The 19,198-nt window shown below is 44.7% G+C and overlaps 1 protein-coding gene across 3 annotated transcripts in view; it reads right to left on the minus strand.

Moving 5' to 3' along the window:
* Window positions 1-793: 793 nt before the first annotated feature.
* HIVEP1 (human immunodeficiency virus type I enhancer binding protein 1) overlaps window positions 794-19,198 on the minus strand; it is a 143,537-nt gene continuing 125,132 nt past the window's right edge. For all 3 annotated transcript variants that reach the window (XM_029943427.1, XM_029943425.1, XM_029943426.1), the window contains 2 exons: window positions 4,031-4,524; window positions 794-2,556 (listed from right to left, as the gene is read on the minus strand). In XM_029943427.1, coding sequence (XP_029799287.1) covers window positions 1,375-2,556; window positions 4,031-4,524 — 1,676 coding nt within the window. In that variant the 3' untranslated portion in view covers window positions 794-1,374. The remainder of the gene's footprint in view (window positions 2,557-4,030; window positions 4,525-19,198) is intronic.

Raw genomic sequence — 19,198 nt, forward strand, 5'->3', positions numbered from 1 at the left:
CAGGGGCTCATGAACAACAGGTCCCCAAATTCCTTAGATTATTTCCCCCCAAAGGTCTGTGGTCTTAACGGCTTCCTAGCCCTGGTATCTACCCAAAGGAGGCCTTTAAAACATGAGAATACACGGTCTTCATGATATGTGACATATTCAATTCCAACATTAGAACACTTTCTCACAAATCTAGCATTTGTAACAGTGACAGTGCCAATCACTGCAAAGGGAGCTGATTTTTTTCTGAATGAGTAAGGACAGTTAAGCCTCCCACGGCAGGAAAGCATCGTTTCTAAAGAGAATCACGCAGGTGATTTAGTGGCAGTCTGACTTTGGTTCTTCTGTCAATCTCGGGCCCTCTGTGTTTTGGTACTGGTCAGAGAGCTCTGGGAGCGGGACCGAGTGGGACTTAGTGGGGAGGAAAGAAGAGCACGTGGCTACTGGACAGACCTGGGGGTGGAGCACGCAAGTTCTTAGGACAATTGTTTTGTAACCAACCTAGTTTATGTGTACCAGAACTCGTCCCACCTGCACTGGGGAGCTTGGCCCATTCCAGGCTGTATGCTCTATGTATTTACAAAAAGAGTTAAGTACCGAACCTTCTGAGAGTCAATCACTGTGAAATTACGCCTCACAGTTGTGTGCATTTCACGGAGTTTCATTCGGTACTAACACCAGGAAAGCCCTCCTTTCTCAAAACTAAGGGTTAGGGTAGGCGTGGACAGAATGTGACCTTTGGCTATTTTCTGAATACAGATGACTGATCACCGGATATATAAAGAAGGCACGACTAAGGCGAAGGTAAAGTCAGTAAACAATATTTTACTGAAACATTTCATGACACGGAAAATCTGTCGGAAGTGTAAAGTTACCGTCTTACACAGGAAGGACAGACCCATTTTCAAAGACTAATATGAATACAATAAATATGGAGTTTACATACTAATTTATACACAGAAACTCTGCCCCACAGCCATAAAAATTTATATTTAACAGTGCAACATATAATTTAATCATTTGATTTATTTGACAGGGTTTTTTTTTCTAAACACAAATAACTACCTGGTTTTCATATACATATATAATATATATTTTATGTATATAGATATTCAACAATCTGTACAGCTTCTAAACATAAACTCCTAAAAGGCACAAGTGTCTATACAACATGTACAAAAATGGCTGGAGCAGACACAAAAACAACAATTATTGGTCAAAAGTTCATGATTGCACAAAGATTAGTCATGAGTTTATGTCAGAAAAATGTGCTTTAAGGAAAGGAGGGTTTTCAAAGAAACCTTTAAGTGTTATATAAAAATAAACAAAAACAAAACAAAACCCCACCCCCAACCCGAACCTAACCCAACCCCAAGCCCTGCCCCCCTAGGTGGCTATCACTAGCCGGTCCTCGTCGTCGTCGCTGCTGACGTCGCTGAACTGCGCAGCGGCCTGCCGTCGGGGTGGCGCCGTGGGCCTGGGCGCCTGCCCGTCAGGGGAGCGAGTCCGCAGGACGCACAGCTCCCGGGAAGCATCGGGACGTGCCTTCAGCAGAGGCTCGGCTGGGGCGGCGGGATTGCCCTGCAGGGGTGCGGGCTCGTGCCTGGGCTTCCCGTGATTCACCGGGGCGGCCTTCCTCGCGTCCACGTTCCTAGAGCCGTCGGGCCTGCCGTGGTCTCTCGTGGGGGCAGGCGGATCGGGGCCGTGTTGTGCACTTTCCTGCTGGCCCGGGGGAGACGCCTGAGGAGACAAGGCCCCACCGCCCTGATCCACACCGGCTCCCGAGGACGGCCTAGGGGCCGCCTCCCGCACCCGGGGCTGGGTGGGCGGCATCTCGGGGGCCCCCGGTGCCTCGGCGGCGGGCACTTGACCGACAGAGGGGATCAAAGTCGGCAAGGCGATGTTGAGGATCTGGAGGCCTGGCACGTGCGCCTGCGGGGTGGGGCTGCTCTGTGGTGAGGGGCTGGCGGCAAGAACCTGCAGGCCGACGGCGCTAAGCGCCAGCCCCGGCGGGTGCACCTGCGGGGCCACGTTGGTGTTGGCGAGTCCCAGGATGTTGACGGTCTCCACGCCCAGCGACGGGAGCGGCTGCAAGGCCGGCGTCCCGAGGTTCTGAAGGCCCGGCACGCGGATTTGGCCGATGGGAATGCACGGCACCACGCCGCTCAACTCGGCCATGCCCGCGGGGCTGGGGGTGCCCGAAACTTCGGCGACTGGATCCCCGGCGGGGCCCACAGTTCTGTGAATCACATTGACGGCGGGGATCGTGAGCTGCACAGGCCCCGCCTGGATGGGCACGAACGTGGAGTACGTGAGGCCTGCGGGGACCACGTGGATCCCCCCGACGGGAACCATGTTGTAAGGGGTCCTGGACTGCTGCTGAGAATGCAGAGGGAGGTGGCTGAACAGGTGCGTCTGCGGAGAGGGCAGGCCCCGGGGCGGCTGGAGGCTCACTTGCTGCTTCTGCTCTTGGGCATCGGGCTGAGGCGAGGCCCCCGAGGGAGCCCCTACTGCTGGGTGACGGCCGTGCTCGGTTGTGGGAGGGGGCGGTCTCCCAGATGCCACGCTCTGAAAGACAGCACACAAAACCCCTTTGCAGCACGGCTTTCTCTGTTGCAGGGCGAAACTGCTGGCGTAAATAATCTATTCTTCCTAATGAGGTGAAAGCATGTATATTCGCATACAAATTACAGGCTTGCTAAAAAATGAGGTCTTCAATGTAAAAAAGAAATCCCCAACGAAAAAATCTATTATGCCTTTAATCTCTAGTGCAAGTAACAGCAATGCACTGCAGAGAATACTTTGCATTTCTGCAAATTTCCTTCCTCCTTCCTTCTTTCCTTCCCTTCTCCCTCCCTTCCTAAGTTTATGAAATGTCTATTGAAAATCAGATTTCCAGACACAGGCAGCTATGTAGGTAATTTTGGGATAGAGAAGCTGAGAGCACAGGTGACCAATTCCTTCCTTGTTCCGTTCTCTTCCCTCCCCTCCCCTCCTCTCACTCCATTCCTTCCCTTCCGTTTGTGAAAGGTCTACTGAAAACCAGATTTCCAGGCCTGGAAAGTATGTAAGTGATCTGGGGATAGAGAAGCTGAGCACACAGGTGATCAGTCTGGAAGCAATGAGAAGGGTTAAGTCTTGCCAAGCTCCCTTCTGCCCAAGATTATCATCTAAATATTTGATTTCTTCTTGATTACAGCTACATTACAGAGCTACATTAATTTATAGACTAATTTAATTTAAATAGCGAATCTAATTTAAATGTTAATGCAATTACGTTAAACTATATTAATTTGGAATAGTCTATAGAAATCTGAGCTTTCACAGACTTTTTATTTTTCTCCAGTGTTATCTAGCAAACAAGATCTGCCACATTTAGAAGTAAACCCTACGGCCTTACATCAATATGTAAGAGAAGGTTAAGAGACACAAGAGGTCAGTGGTGTGAATGTATTCGTCAGAGAACTGAACCTTCCTCACCAGCCACCAGGAGTGAAAGTGCACATAGGCTGGCTTTCCGCCGCCCGGGTCCGAGCTGGTTCTCTGGCAGGAAGCGTTCTGAAGCCGTCACGGCAATTTCATCATTCGAGCAAAGTGAACCACTTGATACATTTTTTGGGGTCACATTAACTTTGCCAGACACTGGTCGCTGTCTGGCATAGAGAGGCAGAGCGCAGAATGGTTGGATAATTTTGTGCAAATCCATCATATCTGTGCCAGTGGAAAAACAGCTCCGGGCAAGCAAGGGGGTAAATAGGTCTCAAGATTCATGTTCCCAATGGGAACATACGTATTAAAAAAAAAAAAAAGTGTGTTTTTAAAGAACCATTTGGTTCTTTCACAGATTTAGGATACAATATGTGAACTCTGATTCAAAATACCTAGCAAGAATCTGAGGGACATACATGTCCTTTACCTTTATATACAACCAACATTTAGGCTTACACCAACTGACTGAGCCATAAATAAAAAATTTTCAGTAGATTATTTTCTTAAGCCATTAGGATCCCTCTCTGGGGAAACCATACAAGAAAACATTTACCTGTGTTAAAGTAGAACTTCCCAGAATCTCTTCCGCTTCAGGGTAGTCTACAGACATCTGGTGACACGGGGACCTGGGTGTAGCTTCAGGTGACCTAGAAGAGTCTACAGGAGTAGCCGTGCCTTCTCCGTCTTTGGCGGCGTGCTGCCTGGTCTTCACAGGAGGCTCTGTCCCTGTGCTCTGGTCTGACTGCACCGCGCTAAGTACGGTCATCTTGGTGGGCAAGGCTCTGGGCAGAACGTCCATCGGGTCCGTGTGCACCCCAGAAAAGCAGTCGGTGATCTGGATGTCCTCCTCTGCACCCCCAGGATCCTGGAGGCTGCCTCTGGATGGAAGATGCTGTGGGCTGGCCGTAACGGACGGGGCTGCTGACAAGACAGATTCAGCCTGACTGTCTTCATCATCATCTTCATTGTCGTTGTCATCCTCATCCGGGCCATCCGATTCCTCAAGGTCATATCCAGACCGGTCAAAACCAAATCTTTGCTTTTCATCTAATAAAAACAACCAAGAGGCTATGTTATAGCTCTATGGCGTGGCCTTTTACTTTTTTATAAGCTTAGCAATGCTGTGAGGACTAAACAGACAAGGGCTCTACCCCCAGAAAGCCCACGGTTTAGCCGAGGAGGGTGGTTTGGGGAATAGTAAGTCGGTCAGGCCAGGAACCAGAGAAGCGAGGCGCTGACAGAGACTGGCGTGGCCAGGACACTTGTGAGGGATGCAGAATATGAAATGGGCCTCGGAAGGTTAGACAGACAAGGGTAACATTTCAAGAAAATCAGAAATAAAGGCCTCACAATTAAAGAAGATGGAAAGATATTAAAAAAAATTGACAGAGTTCAATACAACTCTTCTTGAACTCTAGCTGCCTCTCTGGATCTCTTTGGAACAAACTAAAACAAAAGCAAAACAAACTGTTGGCATTCAGATTTGTAAGCCAAATAATTTCATTTGATAATTATATCCAATATGTGAATTAATATTTGGATAGTATTTTAGACAGGTTGCCATTTTCCCCTGGGTAGTAATATTCTCTAATACTTAAGACTTCTACCTTTTTCTTTTTACTGAGAGGTGCTAAATTGTCCTGTCATTTTTTTCCATATGATAATCCAACTCACTCCTCACAGGAAGAGGAACATTAACTCATAAGAGTCATTAGGATCTGCCTCATAATGTCACATGGGACTGTGTTTCACAAAGAAGATTCAAGAAGGTCTAGGGACTATTTTCATAAGTTCACGTGGAATTGGGTTTAAATTTTTATCTGTTCAAAATCTTACAAAAGGAGAGGTTCTTCCCATTAGAAAGCTAATAAACTTTAAAAAATTAAATGGATGAGTGCAAAAGCTCTCGCCCAAATCTTTGGTACTGCGCTATAATAAAGAAGGTATCAGAACATAGTCAGCTTAAGCTGCGAAACGTTCCGTCACTTACACATACTTTTAGCATTCTGCACTTAGGTATACTTTCCGAGTGGGAAGAATATACAGAAGTAAGCAGCTGGTTTGTTTCCTGCATATTCCAAATGGCCTACATATTCATTTATTTTATTACTCCTTCTATATTACAAAGATAAGTTCTTAGGGAAAAGTCTCCAAAGGATCAACACCAAACCATTGGAGGGTGATTATTCGAGAGGATGGAAGGGATTAGAACTTTTATTTTGTCTGTCTCAAGCACATGTTACTTCTACAATTAAAATATTTAAGGACGAAACATTTAGGTTACTTTAATGCATGATTTCATATGCTTTTGGCTTTGAGGGTTCTGCTTTTTTTGTGATAACGTGAATATACTGAATCCCACCAGGTGCCTGTGCGAGAGAGGGAATGGGTGATTTGTGCATAAATGCCCTGCCTCCTGCCTCACAGACAGCTCTCCTATACCCTAGATGTCTGACATTCTAAAGTTGGAGAGTCAGTCCCAATCTGTTCTGAATTTGCTACACCAGTGCCAAATCTGACATTTTTAGAGACTGAGGGGAAAATGGAAAAAAGTCCGAAGACATGAGATGACCTAGGGGAACAGGTTACTGGACGCGGGGCTGATTTCGCCAGAGGTCAGCCCGGCTCCTAAGTCTGACTAGGGTGAGATGTGCTTTACCCTAAAAAGTTTTACTCTATCTTAAAAGAGAATGGCCTAATTTCATATTTGTGACTTTTTCAATGTTCCTGGTAAAGCTGGGGTCCCAGTCAGTCAGACATTCCAAACAGGGAGCAGAGATGGTATCTGCGGGAAGAGAGGAGAGAGAAGCAGCCTCATCTGGGGTGTGTGCAGGGAGACACTGGCCAGGAAGGTTCTGCTAAACAGCTGATAGGTTGGTCAAAGCCAAGTATGGACAGGCAGCACCGGGTGAGTCCTCTGAAGAGACACTCTCCTGCAGGCTCTATGCCTTGAGCCCCATCCAAGTCCTCACAGGGAAGCGTGTTAAGTACCCACTGTTGTCCAGATCTGGGGGACAGGAGCAGTAGCCACAGAGAAGGGACAAGACATTCCACCTGGATCCACTTCCTGTCTCCCCGTTAGGGAGAAGCACTGTGAAGGGAAGGGCACAAGCATTGCAGCCCTCAGGAACCTGGTGAAAACTCACTGCAGTGAACAGGAGAAAAAACCCAGCTCTACTCCTTGAGGAGGGACAAGATTAGCAGCTGAGTCCCCAACAACAGCTGAGGGAGTGGTTGGAGAACACGAGTGCCACGGCCCAGAAACCTAAGAACATGGCGCACGTGGAAGTCTAAGGCTGAATCAGAACACAATGGCGTCCTGTCTTCTTCCTCACCCCTTAATGCCAAGCTAAGACCTTTAAGTGACAGGTAACAGCCAAAAACTGCAGGGAGAGGGACAGGAGATGTGTAGAATGACCCTCACTGAGACACCTAAAACTGGGACTGAAATGGGCATTGCTCTCCTAATCAACCCCTCCTCCCACAAAGACAAGTTATCTCTAGAGGAATCTGAAGCCTCTGGTGCTAGAAGGCTTGCCGTCTTACCTATAATATCTCTTTCTCACTCAGCCCCACTTCTAACTAAAAAAATTCTTAACACCCAACCTAAAGGCCCAGCAGGAGAGGTACACCTGTTAAGAGGCAGGAAGCCTATTTACATAGTCTCTACTGTCTTACATAAGATGTCTAGCTTTCATAACAAAAATTACGAGACATATGAAAAGGCAGAAAAAAAATATACGCAGAAGATTAAAAGCTACCAGAAGCAGTTGGGTAGGACACAGAGGTTAGAAGCATCAGAGAATTCAAAATAATTGATGGGTTAAAGGCTTGTGGACAACCCCCAGTGTCCAGTAGGAATTTCAGCTGGGAGATGGAAATGATACAATGAAATGCTACCAGTGAAAAACAAAGTAACAGTGACAACAAGAAAATGGACAACCCCAGAATTGTATGCTCACTGGAAATAATTTTCAAAGATTAAGGAGAAATGCAGACTTTCTTAGAAAAATATAAACTGAAGGGATTCACTGCCAGCAGACCTACTTGACAATAAATGTTCAAGGAAACCCTTTAGGCAGAGAGGACATCCTATCAGAAGGGAATGTGGATCTATACAAAAAAATGGAAGAGTATCAGAAGTAGAATAAAGATTCCTTCTATACGGTTTTAATTGTTTGCTCTAAAAGACAGCTGCACATCTGCAGAGTCACAATGTACCGTGTGTTTACAGCTCTGGTAAACGTACAGGGTAGGAAAACAAGAGCACGGTGTTGTGAAAACACCATTACAAAGTCTCTATGCCGCATGTGAAGTAACATACCGTTATCTGAAGCAAACCTCAACACATTTAAGTTAATAAAAGTCAGAGTATATTTTCAGATGAAAACAGAATTAAACTAGAAATCAGTAATCAAAAGATACCTGGAAATCTTCCAATATTACAGACTTACATTTTTCTATACCTTTTTAAAAAGGTATAAGTAACAAAGTCAAGGAAGAGATAAAATACAACTGATATAAATAACAAAATAAAGCAAGGTATAAATAACCAGTCAAGGAGGAGATAACACAGAATCATAAAAAAAAAAAAGTTCAATTAAGTCATAAAAAAAAAAAAAAACACTAAGTTAAAAAAAAATCCCAAGTGGCAAGATGGTAGATTTTATTCTACTACATGAAAAATAACATTGCAAGGAATTCAGGTCTAATACCTGAATTAAAATAGAGAAACTAAGAGACTGGATTAAACAAGTAAGTGCCAACTATGCATACTGTATACAAGAAACCCATTTTAAACAGAAGGGCATACGGAGATTGAAAGTCAAGTCTGGAGAAAGATACACCTTACAACATTAACTAAATTACAGCTGGAAAAACTGTATTAATACCGGACAAAGTAGATTTCAGAACAAAGACTACAGGGACATTACATCATGATAAAAGACATACAATCCTAAATGTGTATCAACTAAACCAGAGCCTCCGAGTAAATGAGGCTAAACCTGAGAACAGTAATAAACCAATCCACAATTATAGGTGAAGATCTTCACATGCCACTCTCAGTAATTGATGGAACAGGCTTACAGAAAATCAGTGACAACAGAGAAGACCCGAAAAACACGGTCAATTAACTAGTCCCAGTTGACAATTCTAGAACATTCAAACCAACAACACACTCACTATGCTTTCCTTATAAGTATACACGGAATGTTCACCAATATATGCCATATTCAAAGCTACATAGCAAACCTCAACACATTTAAGTTAATAAAAGTCAGAGTATATTTTCAGATGAAAACAGAATTAAACTAGAAATCAGTAATCAAAAGATACCTGGAAATCTTCCAATATTACAGACTTACATTTTTCTAAACAATCCTAACCTCAAAGAAAGGTTAGAAATACTTTGAGGCGGATGAATATATATATGTTTTAAATGTTTATTTACTTTTGAGAGAGAGAGGGAAAGAATATGGGGGAAGGGCAGAGAGAGAGGGAGACAGAGTATCCAAAGCAGGCTCTGTGCTGATGGCAGAGAGCTGGATGTGGGGCTGGAACTCACAAACTGTGAGATCATGACTGAAAGAAGCTGAAATCGGATGCTTAACCAACTGAGCCACTGAGGTGCCTCCATGAATGTCTTACACCAAGTTTATTCATATTTGACAAATACTAGCAGCAATACAGATCTTTTGACTGGTCTGTGGGTAACACACCAGGGCCCATCAAGACAATGGAATACGACTTACCAATAAAAAGAAGTGAGCTATGGGTAATTCTGACTTGCCTTATGCTAAGTGAAAGAAGCCAGACCCAAAAAACTCATTTTCTTTTTCCTTTTATATGGTGCTCTGGAGGAGATCAGTGGTTGCTAGAAGTTGCTGAGTAGGAGAAGCATTGGTCCAAAAAGGAACGGCAGTAGGGGAGATTTGGGGGTGATGGAACTGTGGGGGTGAACTACCATTCTATGTATTCGTCAAGGACTGCCACACGGTGAGTGGTACACCACGAAGTGAACTTCAGTGATATGCAAAGAAAAGCATCATCAGCGAGGATGTGGGGAGAATCCAAGATAGATGCCAGCTGAGCCAGATGCGCTAACTGAAGTGTAAGTGAACCACACCCCCGCTCCGCAGGGGCGGGAAGAAAGGGCCCACTCTCAGTGACCTGAGCAAAGAGGGTTCTGACCAGGTGAGGGGAAGGCTAAAGACAACCAGGACTGCATACAGACACTGTGCTGTGACTTATCTGTCCTTCTCGCGTGGATTAAGAGTTCGGGAACTGGCTCACTGATTAATACTAGAGTTGAACAAATATGTAAGCACACTGCAGATGAGGACCAGGTTCCTCATTGTGGGTCAAAGAAAAAGGAGGAGATAGAAAATGCCAGAATCAACTCTGTGGTGCAGGCCTGGAATTGGAAATACATATCGACTCATGTTTCACTCACGTATATGGCATATGTGTGTGTGTGCACGTTATGTATTCACACACACAGATACAGAAATGGTGCATAAGTAGGAGTTAGCCCATGTACACATACCTCCTAGCGCCATCCCCTGAGAGGGCTTAGAAGCAGTGACAGGTCAGTAGCAATGAACACACCACCCAGCGAGATCTTGGTTTCTGAGTACCCTTCTCCAGTAAGAGAACCGGAGGTCCTTGAAGAAATGGGTTGATTTCAGGGTTGAAACATCTTGGGGTGCTAGAAAATAAGGAACTTCTTAAAGAAAACTAAAGATGGGCATGTGGAAAGGCCACAGGAATGGCCCTCAATGAGCTCTCAGTGGCCAGTGCGAACTTGAGCACACAATGAAACACGATAACACTGATTATAACCCCAAGAATAAAATACATATCCTTGAGTCCATAAAAGGATGAAAGAACAACTGGAGAAATGGTAACTTCTCCCTGCAGAAAAACTGCAATTAATAAATTAGAACACCCTAGTAATACCCTAGGCAAGATCTACCAAGGTAGAAATAGGACATATGCATACCCTCAAAGCATCACCCATCAGCACTGAATACTTAAAACAGGAACAACAGGAAGTTTACAGTAGAGAGCCCTGGAAGATGTCTCCATAGCCAAATAACAAAGGTTAACATGGCCAATAATGCCTACTGATATAAGGTACCTCCCGATATCAAACACCAAGCAAAGTACAACCACCCTATGGCCCCTTCCTAATACTGCCAACCTCAATCCCACCGTGAGCACCCATTGGAAAACCCTGAAGTGTGAACACTACAAAATAACTGATCAGTATTCCTACAAACGTCTAGGTCACGAAAGACAACAGAGACAGAAGAACACATCCGCAGAGCGTAAGGACACATGACCACGAAGGGCAGTGTGGGATTCTGAAGGAGATCCTGGGACAGGAAAAGGACAATGGTGGCAACACTGGTGAGATTCGAGTCAGTTCTGTCCTTTAGTCGGTGCCGTGGAGCTGAGGTGAGTCTCTCAGGGTTGGCAACCCCCTGCGGTTAGGTAGACGCTGACACAAGGGGGGCCAGGTGAGGGGTACACAGGAAGTCTCTGTGTTCCTTGGCAGCAGCTTTTCTGTGAGACTAAAACAATCTTTTGGAGAACTGCATAAAGTAAACAATTTGTCAGTACTCCAGGGTCTTTCCTCTATGGACACTAACATTCTGTCTCATTGAGATGAGCTTGCACGAAATCCACCTCCCTGTTCTTCTTACAGTCATAAAGACTTTTCTCTTTCTGCTACGCAATTTTTTCCTTCCTGTTGTTTAATAAGAAACTATTAATTCTTGAGACCAAATCCAACACTTCTCTTGGTCAAATTTATTATTTAAAAAAAATTTCTTAATGTTTATTTTTGAGAGGCAGAGAGAGACAGAGCACAAGCAGGGGAGGGACAGAGAGAGACGGAGACACAGAATCCAAGGCTGTTAGCACAGCGCCCGACACAGGGCTCGAACTTATGAACCGTAAGATCATGACCTGAGTCGAAGTCCGATGCTTAACCAACTGAGCCACCCAGGTGCCCCTCTCTTGGTCAATTTAAAAGCACAGGAAATTTCTCTAAAATATACCAGGACCTACATACACGTGTTAAAATTTTAGCACCTGAAACTGTTCTTACCTTATATCTTGTACCTATTTTTGCATCTCTTGGTTAATTGTGATAAGGTGACTAAATGGCTCTACTCTGGTTCTGTACCAGACTCTAGGAGAATCTGGCTTAGCACGTCATATAACCCAATCCTATTTGGCCATAACTAAAACAAGGACTAATTAAGGACGTGACATTTCCTCAGATAATAATTTTAAAAAATGTAAAATGCAATTAATTATTTTAAAGCGTCAAGCCCACAGCGCACAAAGGTCAGAGCTGAGCTTCAAACCCAGGTGAGGCCTGGCTCCTCGGTTATGTCTGCCCTAAACAGCCCACATTCAACTGTCATATTTTAAAAATCTAACTACAGACTGATATGAAAGGTCAACAATAAATTACAGAAACGAAGCTAGCTTATGAATATGCATGAGTTGAATGTTTATAGGTACACACATTAAAAATCTTATATAATTATTTGATTATGACTAGAACATATAAAATGCAATCCCCAAGAAGAATGTAAACTAGTAATTTAACCTTTTATATTTCACAACAAATATACTGCAGTTTATATATAGGTACAAATTTTCAGTGTATGCAATTTACATGAAGGATTTAAAAAGAGCACCATACACTGTTTAATGGAGAAGGGGGTAAAACTATTAGGCTCCATTTTATTCAGATTTTGTCCCCATCACGCCAAGTTCAAACCAAAGTTGGAGGTCTGATGAGTAAGAAGGAAGACACACAGGGTGGGTTTTTGGGACCTTCCTTTCCCCCCCGGACAGAGCCCCAGGCCTACAGCTTGGGAGAACTTAACAAGGGCTGGGATTCCTTTCTGTAGATGTCCTTCCCCAAGACAAGGAGAGAGTAACGTTTACCTCCCCGCATACACTGGGTCATCAAACTCCCAAAGTGGGAGACCACTGTCCAAGTTTGGAAACCTGAAAATGAATCCTGGATCATTATATACTTTTTAAACAGGGCTGATACGCTCGAGTGAGAGAGAAAAGACAAAATGGAGAGCTTACATGAATGGAAGGCAATGGCGGCCTTTCAAATATCCAAGGCACCAAAGCAGAGCCCACCAACTCTGTTCTCGTTTGGATTCGAGCTAATAAAAAGTCCTTTCACGTAACTTTGCAGGGTCCCCTTAGCCCTGCTCCTACCCCCGAAGAAGACTAAGACTACTGCATCAGTTGTGCTGAGAGAAGACAAAGAAGGGAAAAGTGCCCTGTCGGTGACCACAAGCCAGCAAGGATGAGAACACAGACTTGTCAAACACTCCAACAACTGATCACTTGTGACTCTGTGGTGTCGCTCATTTGCTGTAACATTCTACATGGAGGGATCGCTACTATAGCGGACACGCTGAGCACCTGTTATGTTAGATGTTGGCGGACTACGGCTGCGGGGCTGGCCGAATGCGGCTTGCTGCCCGTTCTCGTCGGTGAAGGGTCACCGGCACACAGCAGGCTCACTGGTTTACGAACCATCCAAGGCAGCTTTGGGCCAGGACCACAAGTGTTAGTAGTTGTGACAGAGACTGGATGACCCACAAAACCTAAAATACTATCAGGCCCTTTCCAGAAAACATTTGCCCACGTCTGTGTTCTGCCGTCATGTTGAAATCTCACGAGCACCCCGTGGCGGCGCTGATATCAAACTCCCCCGACACAGGGACGGTCAGAGATTTCGATACGGCTGGGGGGGGTCAGGGCCGAAAATCGGGAGCCAGGTTTCCGTGCATTGAGGAGTCGCATCGTTATGCCAATAAGATGTACTGACTTCACACTATTCTCACAACTGTTCCTTTCTTGGCATGTACAATGTAGAGTGGAATGCTCCAAGGGGGAGCCTGGAGCTCACCCCTCTGCATCCTCCAGGGACTCCGGCACAGACATAAAAAAAATTCATACATTTTCCCAAATTCCTAAATGTGTGGCCCTTCAAAGTTCTATTATTTCCCATTTTTCCGATACTCTGTAAAATTTCACGTAAGTGTAATGTTAACTTTCTTTTCAGTGAATTTACATTCATGAGGGCAAGAAGAGGTAGTCAGCGCGGCAATCATGTTCTTCAAAAGTAAATGTTTTGATAAACTTAGGTGGAACACGTCCTAGAGCGGGTTTTCAAAGTCCGGGGCGGGCTGGATGAAGGGCACCCGCCCTCCCATCACTGGCAGACAGTGACACCTGCTGGAGGTGTGCCGACTTGCCGGAGGTCGGCACCACCCCCTCGGGGAGCCACACTCTCCTATAATCTGCCTGTTTTCGTTCTTCTCCTGTGGTTAGAAATATTACTTGGCGATCAGACAAACACCACCAAAAACTGGGGGAAGTTCTCCGAAAGCCCGCAACTCCTGCAGTGATAAACCTGTGTGTTATTTTGGGTGTTCTTCAAAAGATGAGAACGTCATTAAGAACGTAATGGGCCGGAGTTTAAGGTTTTATTTTGGGAAGCAAACCAAAAGACTCCTGTCTGGGCCATTCGTTCATTAACACTTCTTTATATTTAAAATAAACCTTAAGAGCTATTAGGGTTTCACGTTGTACATGGGCATTTTTCTTAGGAGAAATAATGCTTTCCAGCAAAATCCCAGGGACAGAAACATACTGAACAGGTTTCATGTGGGCAGAATTTCGTTTAGAGAAACACGCTTCAATTTATTTTAAGGGCGAATGTGCTAGCGGGCTTAAATCCTGCCGTCTAACATCCTTTTCGTACACACATTATCTTCTGCTTCAGCCCCAATGAAAACCGCTTTTGCAGCTGCATTTTGCCTCGCTGAATGGCTCGCCCAGTTTGGCAGCTGAGGTCACGTATTAACATTCCCAGCACTGAGGTCCGGCATTCTGTTGACAAAAACATTCTTGGGATCAAGGCATGAAAGCAAATAGCCAGCAGCGCGGTTTTTGACACAAAAGGTGAAAAGGAAAAAGGATTCACTAATACCCCAAGAACACAGGCACCACATTCCTGAGACTGTGTAATTTTGTATGACAAGAAGAATATGAGGGCTACTGCAGCTGGCTGGACGGATTAGACTTTTCGTGAGCATATACTATAATTAGAGTTTGGGTTGCTAGTTGTGAGCTAAACAGAAAGTTCTTTAAAATGCCAAATGTCCATATTATATTTTTTTAATCTTTTTAAAATTAAAAAACATGTTTATTTATTTTTAAGGAGAGAGAGAGAGAAAAACAGAATCTGAAGCAGGCTCTAGGCTCTGGGGTGTCAGCACAGAGCTGAATGCGGGGCTAGAACTTATGAATCATGAGATCACGACCTGAGCTGAAATCAGATGCTTAACGGACTGAGCCAGCCAGGTGCCCAAAGCCAAATGTCTATGTTTTAATGGTTGGCTTAGAAAAATTTGTAATTTCTCCTGCTTCATTCAAAGTAAATGTTTCCTAGCATCTGTCCATTTAATTACGTTGGACATTAGCACAAGAATTATAGGACAAAATTGGCAGCCATGCAGGCTGCTGTTGCTAAAGGTAGGAAGGAATTTAAAATATCAAGGGTCTTCAGTCCTTTGTCCGACTGTCATTTTCACAGTGATCTTTTCCATAAGTGTCCTTTATCACCCAGGGAGCGTGCGTGTGACATTCTGAGTATCGTGTTGGTGGGCACAGAAGAGAATGGGTTTAGGATAATTAAAAAAAAAAAAAAAGATTGATGATAATGCCAGGAAAAGAAATACTGAAGTTCAGGAGACATAAACCCAGAGTAAACATTTGGTGAAAACAGACAAAATGAAGCAGACATAAAGGAATACCTAAACATATAGCATAGGAAACCTTAGACTTTTCCCAGAAGGCCATAAGCTGGCCAAGACATTACCAAATAGTAACAATGTTTAAGAAATAAATACTCTGGGGGCACCAGGGGGGCTCGGTCCGTTGAGTGTCCGACTTTGGCTCAGGTCACGATCTCACAGTTCGCAATTTGAGCCCTACATTGGGCTCACTGCTATCAGCCTGCTTTGGATCCTCTGCCCGTCTGTCTGTCCCTCTCCTGCCTGCTCTCTCTCAAAAAAAACAAAAACCCACAACAAACAAACAAACAAACAAAAAAGAGAAGAAATGCTCTGGTGACATATTCTGTAGTAATTCTGGCCTTTCTGAGCCTTCACTACATTTTGCTGAATGAATGGATGCTCAGAGAGGGGATTTCTTGGTGACAGTCACATGTGTGCAACAGAAAAGATCCATTAAATGACCAAACCCCTAAATTTCCCCTGTAAACCTAAACACACCACTCTCAGGATAGGTTTTTGGGTGCTATTCGGGCAAAGCCTGGCATTTAGAATCTGGTCTCTCAAATAACACCACTGTGGGTTCCTTTTTCCTTTAAAATGATGGACCCCATTTCTCTGATGTCTCAGGTGATCAAGATTTAAAGAGACGCTGCACATTATTATGTGTCCTGTTGGCATCAGCAGTCTGTCTATGATGTTCGAGAAGGTGAACCCCCCTCCGGGAGGCACCGCAGGGCCCCACTGCCCGCATGGCTCCTACACTGTTAAACCAGGAAGCCCGACACGTGGCTATCAAAACTGCCTGGGAATTTAAATCAGTATCCGGAGAATGCAATGTCGCAAATTTTCATACTGATCAAGCATTGACATTTTAGAGGAATGGGTTCCCAAAAGACATGGGGCTCCTGAACCTTGCTACTTAGTTTTCTTTAATCACTATATTCTTTAGTAGGCATCTATGACCTGTCAGGTAGTGAGTGACAAACGTCAACTGTGTTTAGGAAAAGCTAGGTGCCAAAGGACACTCAGATAGCTGAGTTTACTTAGTTCTTTCAACTTCCACTTTTCACCTGGTTAGACTAGCTGTCTCCGGATGACTAAGGCCGGGTCGGCATGGAAGGCATCTGCGGAGCCATTGTAATCACTACCTTTTTGAAACACAAGCAAGAAAGCTAACCGTGCTAAGTGCCGTGACACCTTACTGCCGGCCCAGCCCTCCGCGCTTTCCTGAATGTTTACTGTGGACACGCAGCAACGGAATCCCAGTGTGGTTTCTGACAGAGCGCTTGCACAGGCTTCATATCGAATTTATGTTCGACACAAATACGAGCAATGATGCCAAGATCCCCAGATGCCACGGTAGCATTTGATAAAGCTGCTCCTCCCCGAAGAACAAAGACAGCAAGTTCTGTGTGAAAAGACCCTCCACGGTACAATTTTATCATTTGCTTTCGTCTGCTGGGCCGTGAAGACGGAGAATACACTATCAGGCAGGAATGTTGAGAGGGGCAGAGGGGGTCCTAGGTGGCATCTAAAGTCGCAAAAGGAACCACTGCTGTGCATCGGAACCCTATGAGGGAGAGACTGCCCCGTGTGGCCAGCGCAATGGGGAACACCAGCAGGTGTGGAGGATGCAGAGCAGCAAACCTAGAATGGAAATCTCCAGACTCTGACCAGCCGCAGACCCCCACGCTCCAGTCTGCCAGCAGGTGTACGCTTCAAAATTTAAAACTGCAACAGTGAAAGCATTGATTCTTCTTCCTAAGTTTTTACAAGTCAGCCACTTCATCTCCTACAAATGTTTGCCTAGTAATTTGTATGTTTCCTTGGGAAGGGAAATTGACAGTAAAAGTGAAACACTTTGTAACAAGCACTTTGTAACAACATCCTTATGGAGTTGAAAACGGCAGGGTTTTCAAACATACACAGAAACCGTAAAGCAGGAACCTTAAAGCCCTTACCGTTTAGGACAGTCTATTCTAAGGGGACAGTTCTCTACCAGACTGATGCTGGGTCAGAGTAGAAATTATTTCCAGGGGACACAGTGCTCCCTAATTTAACAAGAACAAGATGTCTAAATTAGTCATTACACATTTATATGTACACATGCAATGGGATGTCCCAAGGAAGAAACCAGGCCAGACTTTCCACCCAAATGTGTAAACTCCATCGACAGGGGAATGAAGGGCACTGTAGGGCTGAGGCACTCTCTTTATAAAAACAGCCTTCCAGAAAGAGACTTTTGCTCTATGTTACTGTGTTTTTATTGTCGCTGACTGAAGGGGACCATCCACTTAATGAAATCATGCTTCTTTTAGTCACTATGGTCTAATTTCTCACTACAAAATAAAATTGCCTCATCAGGAGAAAACAAAACAACCCAAACCGAAGCAAAACAAAAAGGCTTGTAGTGAAAATCCCAGTGTCACAGATTAAAAGCCTCATTATCTTTTCTTTCCTTGTTTAAAAACATGTGAGAAAACAATCTGGATTGAAAGACAGGTAGGTGTATGTGGGTCTAAGGAGGCAACGGCTTTAAATGACTTTAGATAACAAAAATAATTTAAACTTTTTAAGTCTTGGGAACGCTTTACATATTGTGGAATGTTTAAAAGAATAAAAATACTGGGGTGCCTAGGTGGCTCAGTTGGTTAAATATCTGACCAGCTCAGGTCATGATCTTGTGGTTTGTGAGTTCAAGCCCCACGTCGGGCTCTGTGCTCACAGCTCAGAGCCTGGAGCCTATTTCAGATTCTGTGTCTCCCCCTCTCTATGCCCCTCCCCCATCTGCACCCCGTTTCTATGTCTCTCTCAAAAATAAAAACCAATAAAAGAATAAAAGTACTAGAACTTTCAAGTGTCACAACATCAAGAAATTGGTATAAAGGGCCGCAGCAAGACTCTGATTCTAAGGAGAAGGGGGCACAAGTGGCACCCGGAATGCTTACACCATTGGGCAGTCTGACCCGTCCCTCAGTGCTGGTCAGTGGTGCGCCCTGTCCAACTCTCACGTCCTGTCCTAGTCACATGCTCATCAGCACCCTACTCTGCTCTCCCAGACCATGGGGACTCTGCCCCAACAACACCCACGGTCCAGAACTCGCACCTCCGTGAGCTGCCAGTACTTCGCCAATAAAGCAACATATGGATAGATGAGCCCCTTCCCCTTTTCTGGGACACGCTTGGTGGTCTTTCTGCAACCAGGGAGGCATCTCTGCTCCTTCTCTGACCCCAGCCTTGTGGGCAACCCCTGCCAAGTCTGTGCCTCCTGCAGCAGTGACCACGCACATAACAGATGCCCAAATGCTAAATACATAAATGGATGTGTCAATGAAAGAATAAACTTTTCTTCTCTAGAACTACTAAAAAACAGAACAGATCTTCACCAGTCTGGAGTAACCATTACTGATGATGAAGAATTGGTATCATCAGAGAACCTGAATTACCTTGTAGTCTTCTGATCCAATGACCGATAAGTAACAAATTGACAGATGCTGTCACCACCTCACCCCTACCTAGGTCTACCGCGGCCATGTCACATGAACACTGCTTACAGGAAGGCGTTAACAATTGTTATTAGGGACGCCACCAGATTTGAGTGAAGGGATCTCTTGGGAAAAGAACAGGTCAAAATTCTACAAATAATAACACTGAACAATTTTCTGACAGGTTATAGGTCATTTTCCCCCCAGTCCTTCATTAAATCAGCCACTATGTACTACCTGTCACTTGCCAGCCACCATCCTAAGAGGCTGGGGATTTGGCAGTGGACACAATAGAATCTGTGTCCTTACATTATACTTCCTATTTGAAAGAAACAGATGATCTCTCTCTCTCTCTCTCTCTCTCTCTCTCTCTCTCTCTCTCTC

This window comes from Suricata suricatta, chromosome 7, assembly GCF_006229205.1.
Source record: "Suricata suricatta isolate VVHF042 chromosome 7, meerkat_22Aug2017_6uvM2_HiC, whole genome shotgun sequence".
NCBI classification, from domain to species: domain Eukaryota; kingdom Metazoa; phylum Chordata; class Mammalia; order Carnivora; family Herpestidae; genus Suricata; species Suricata suricatta.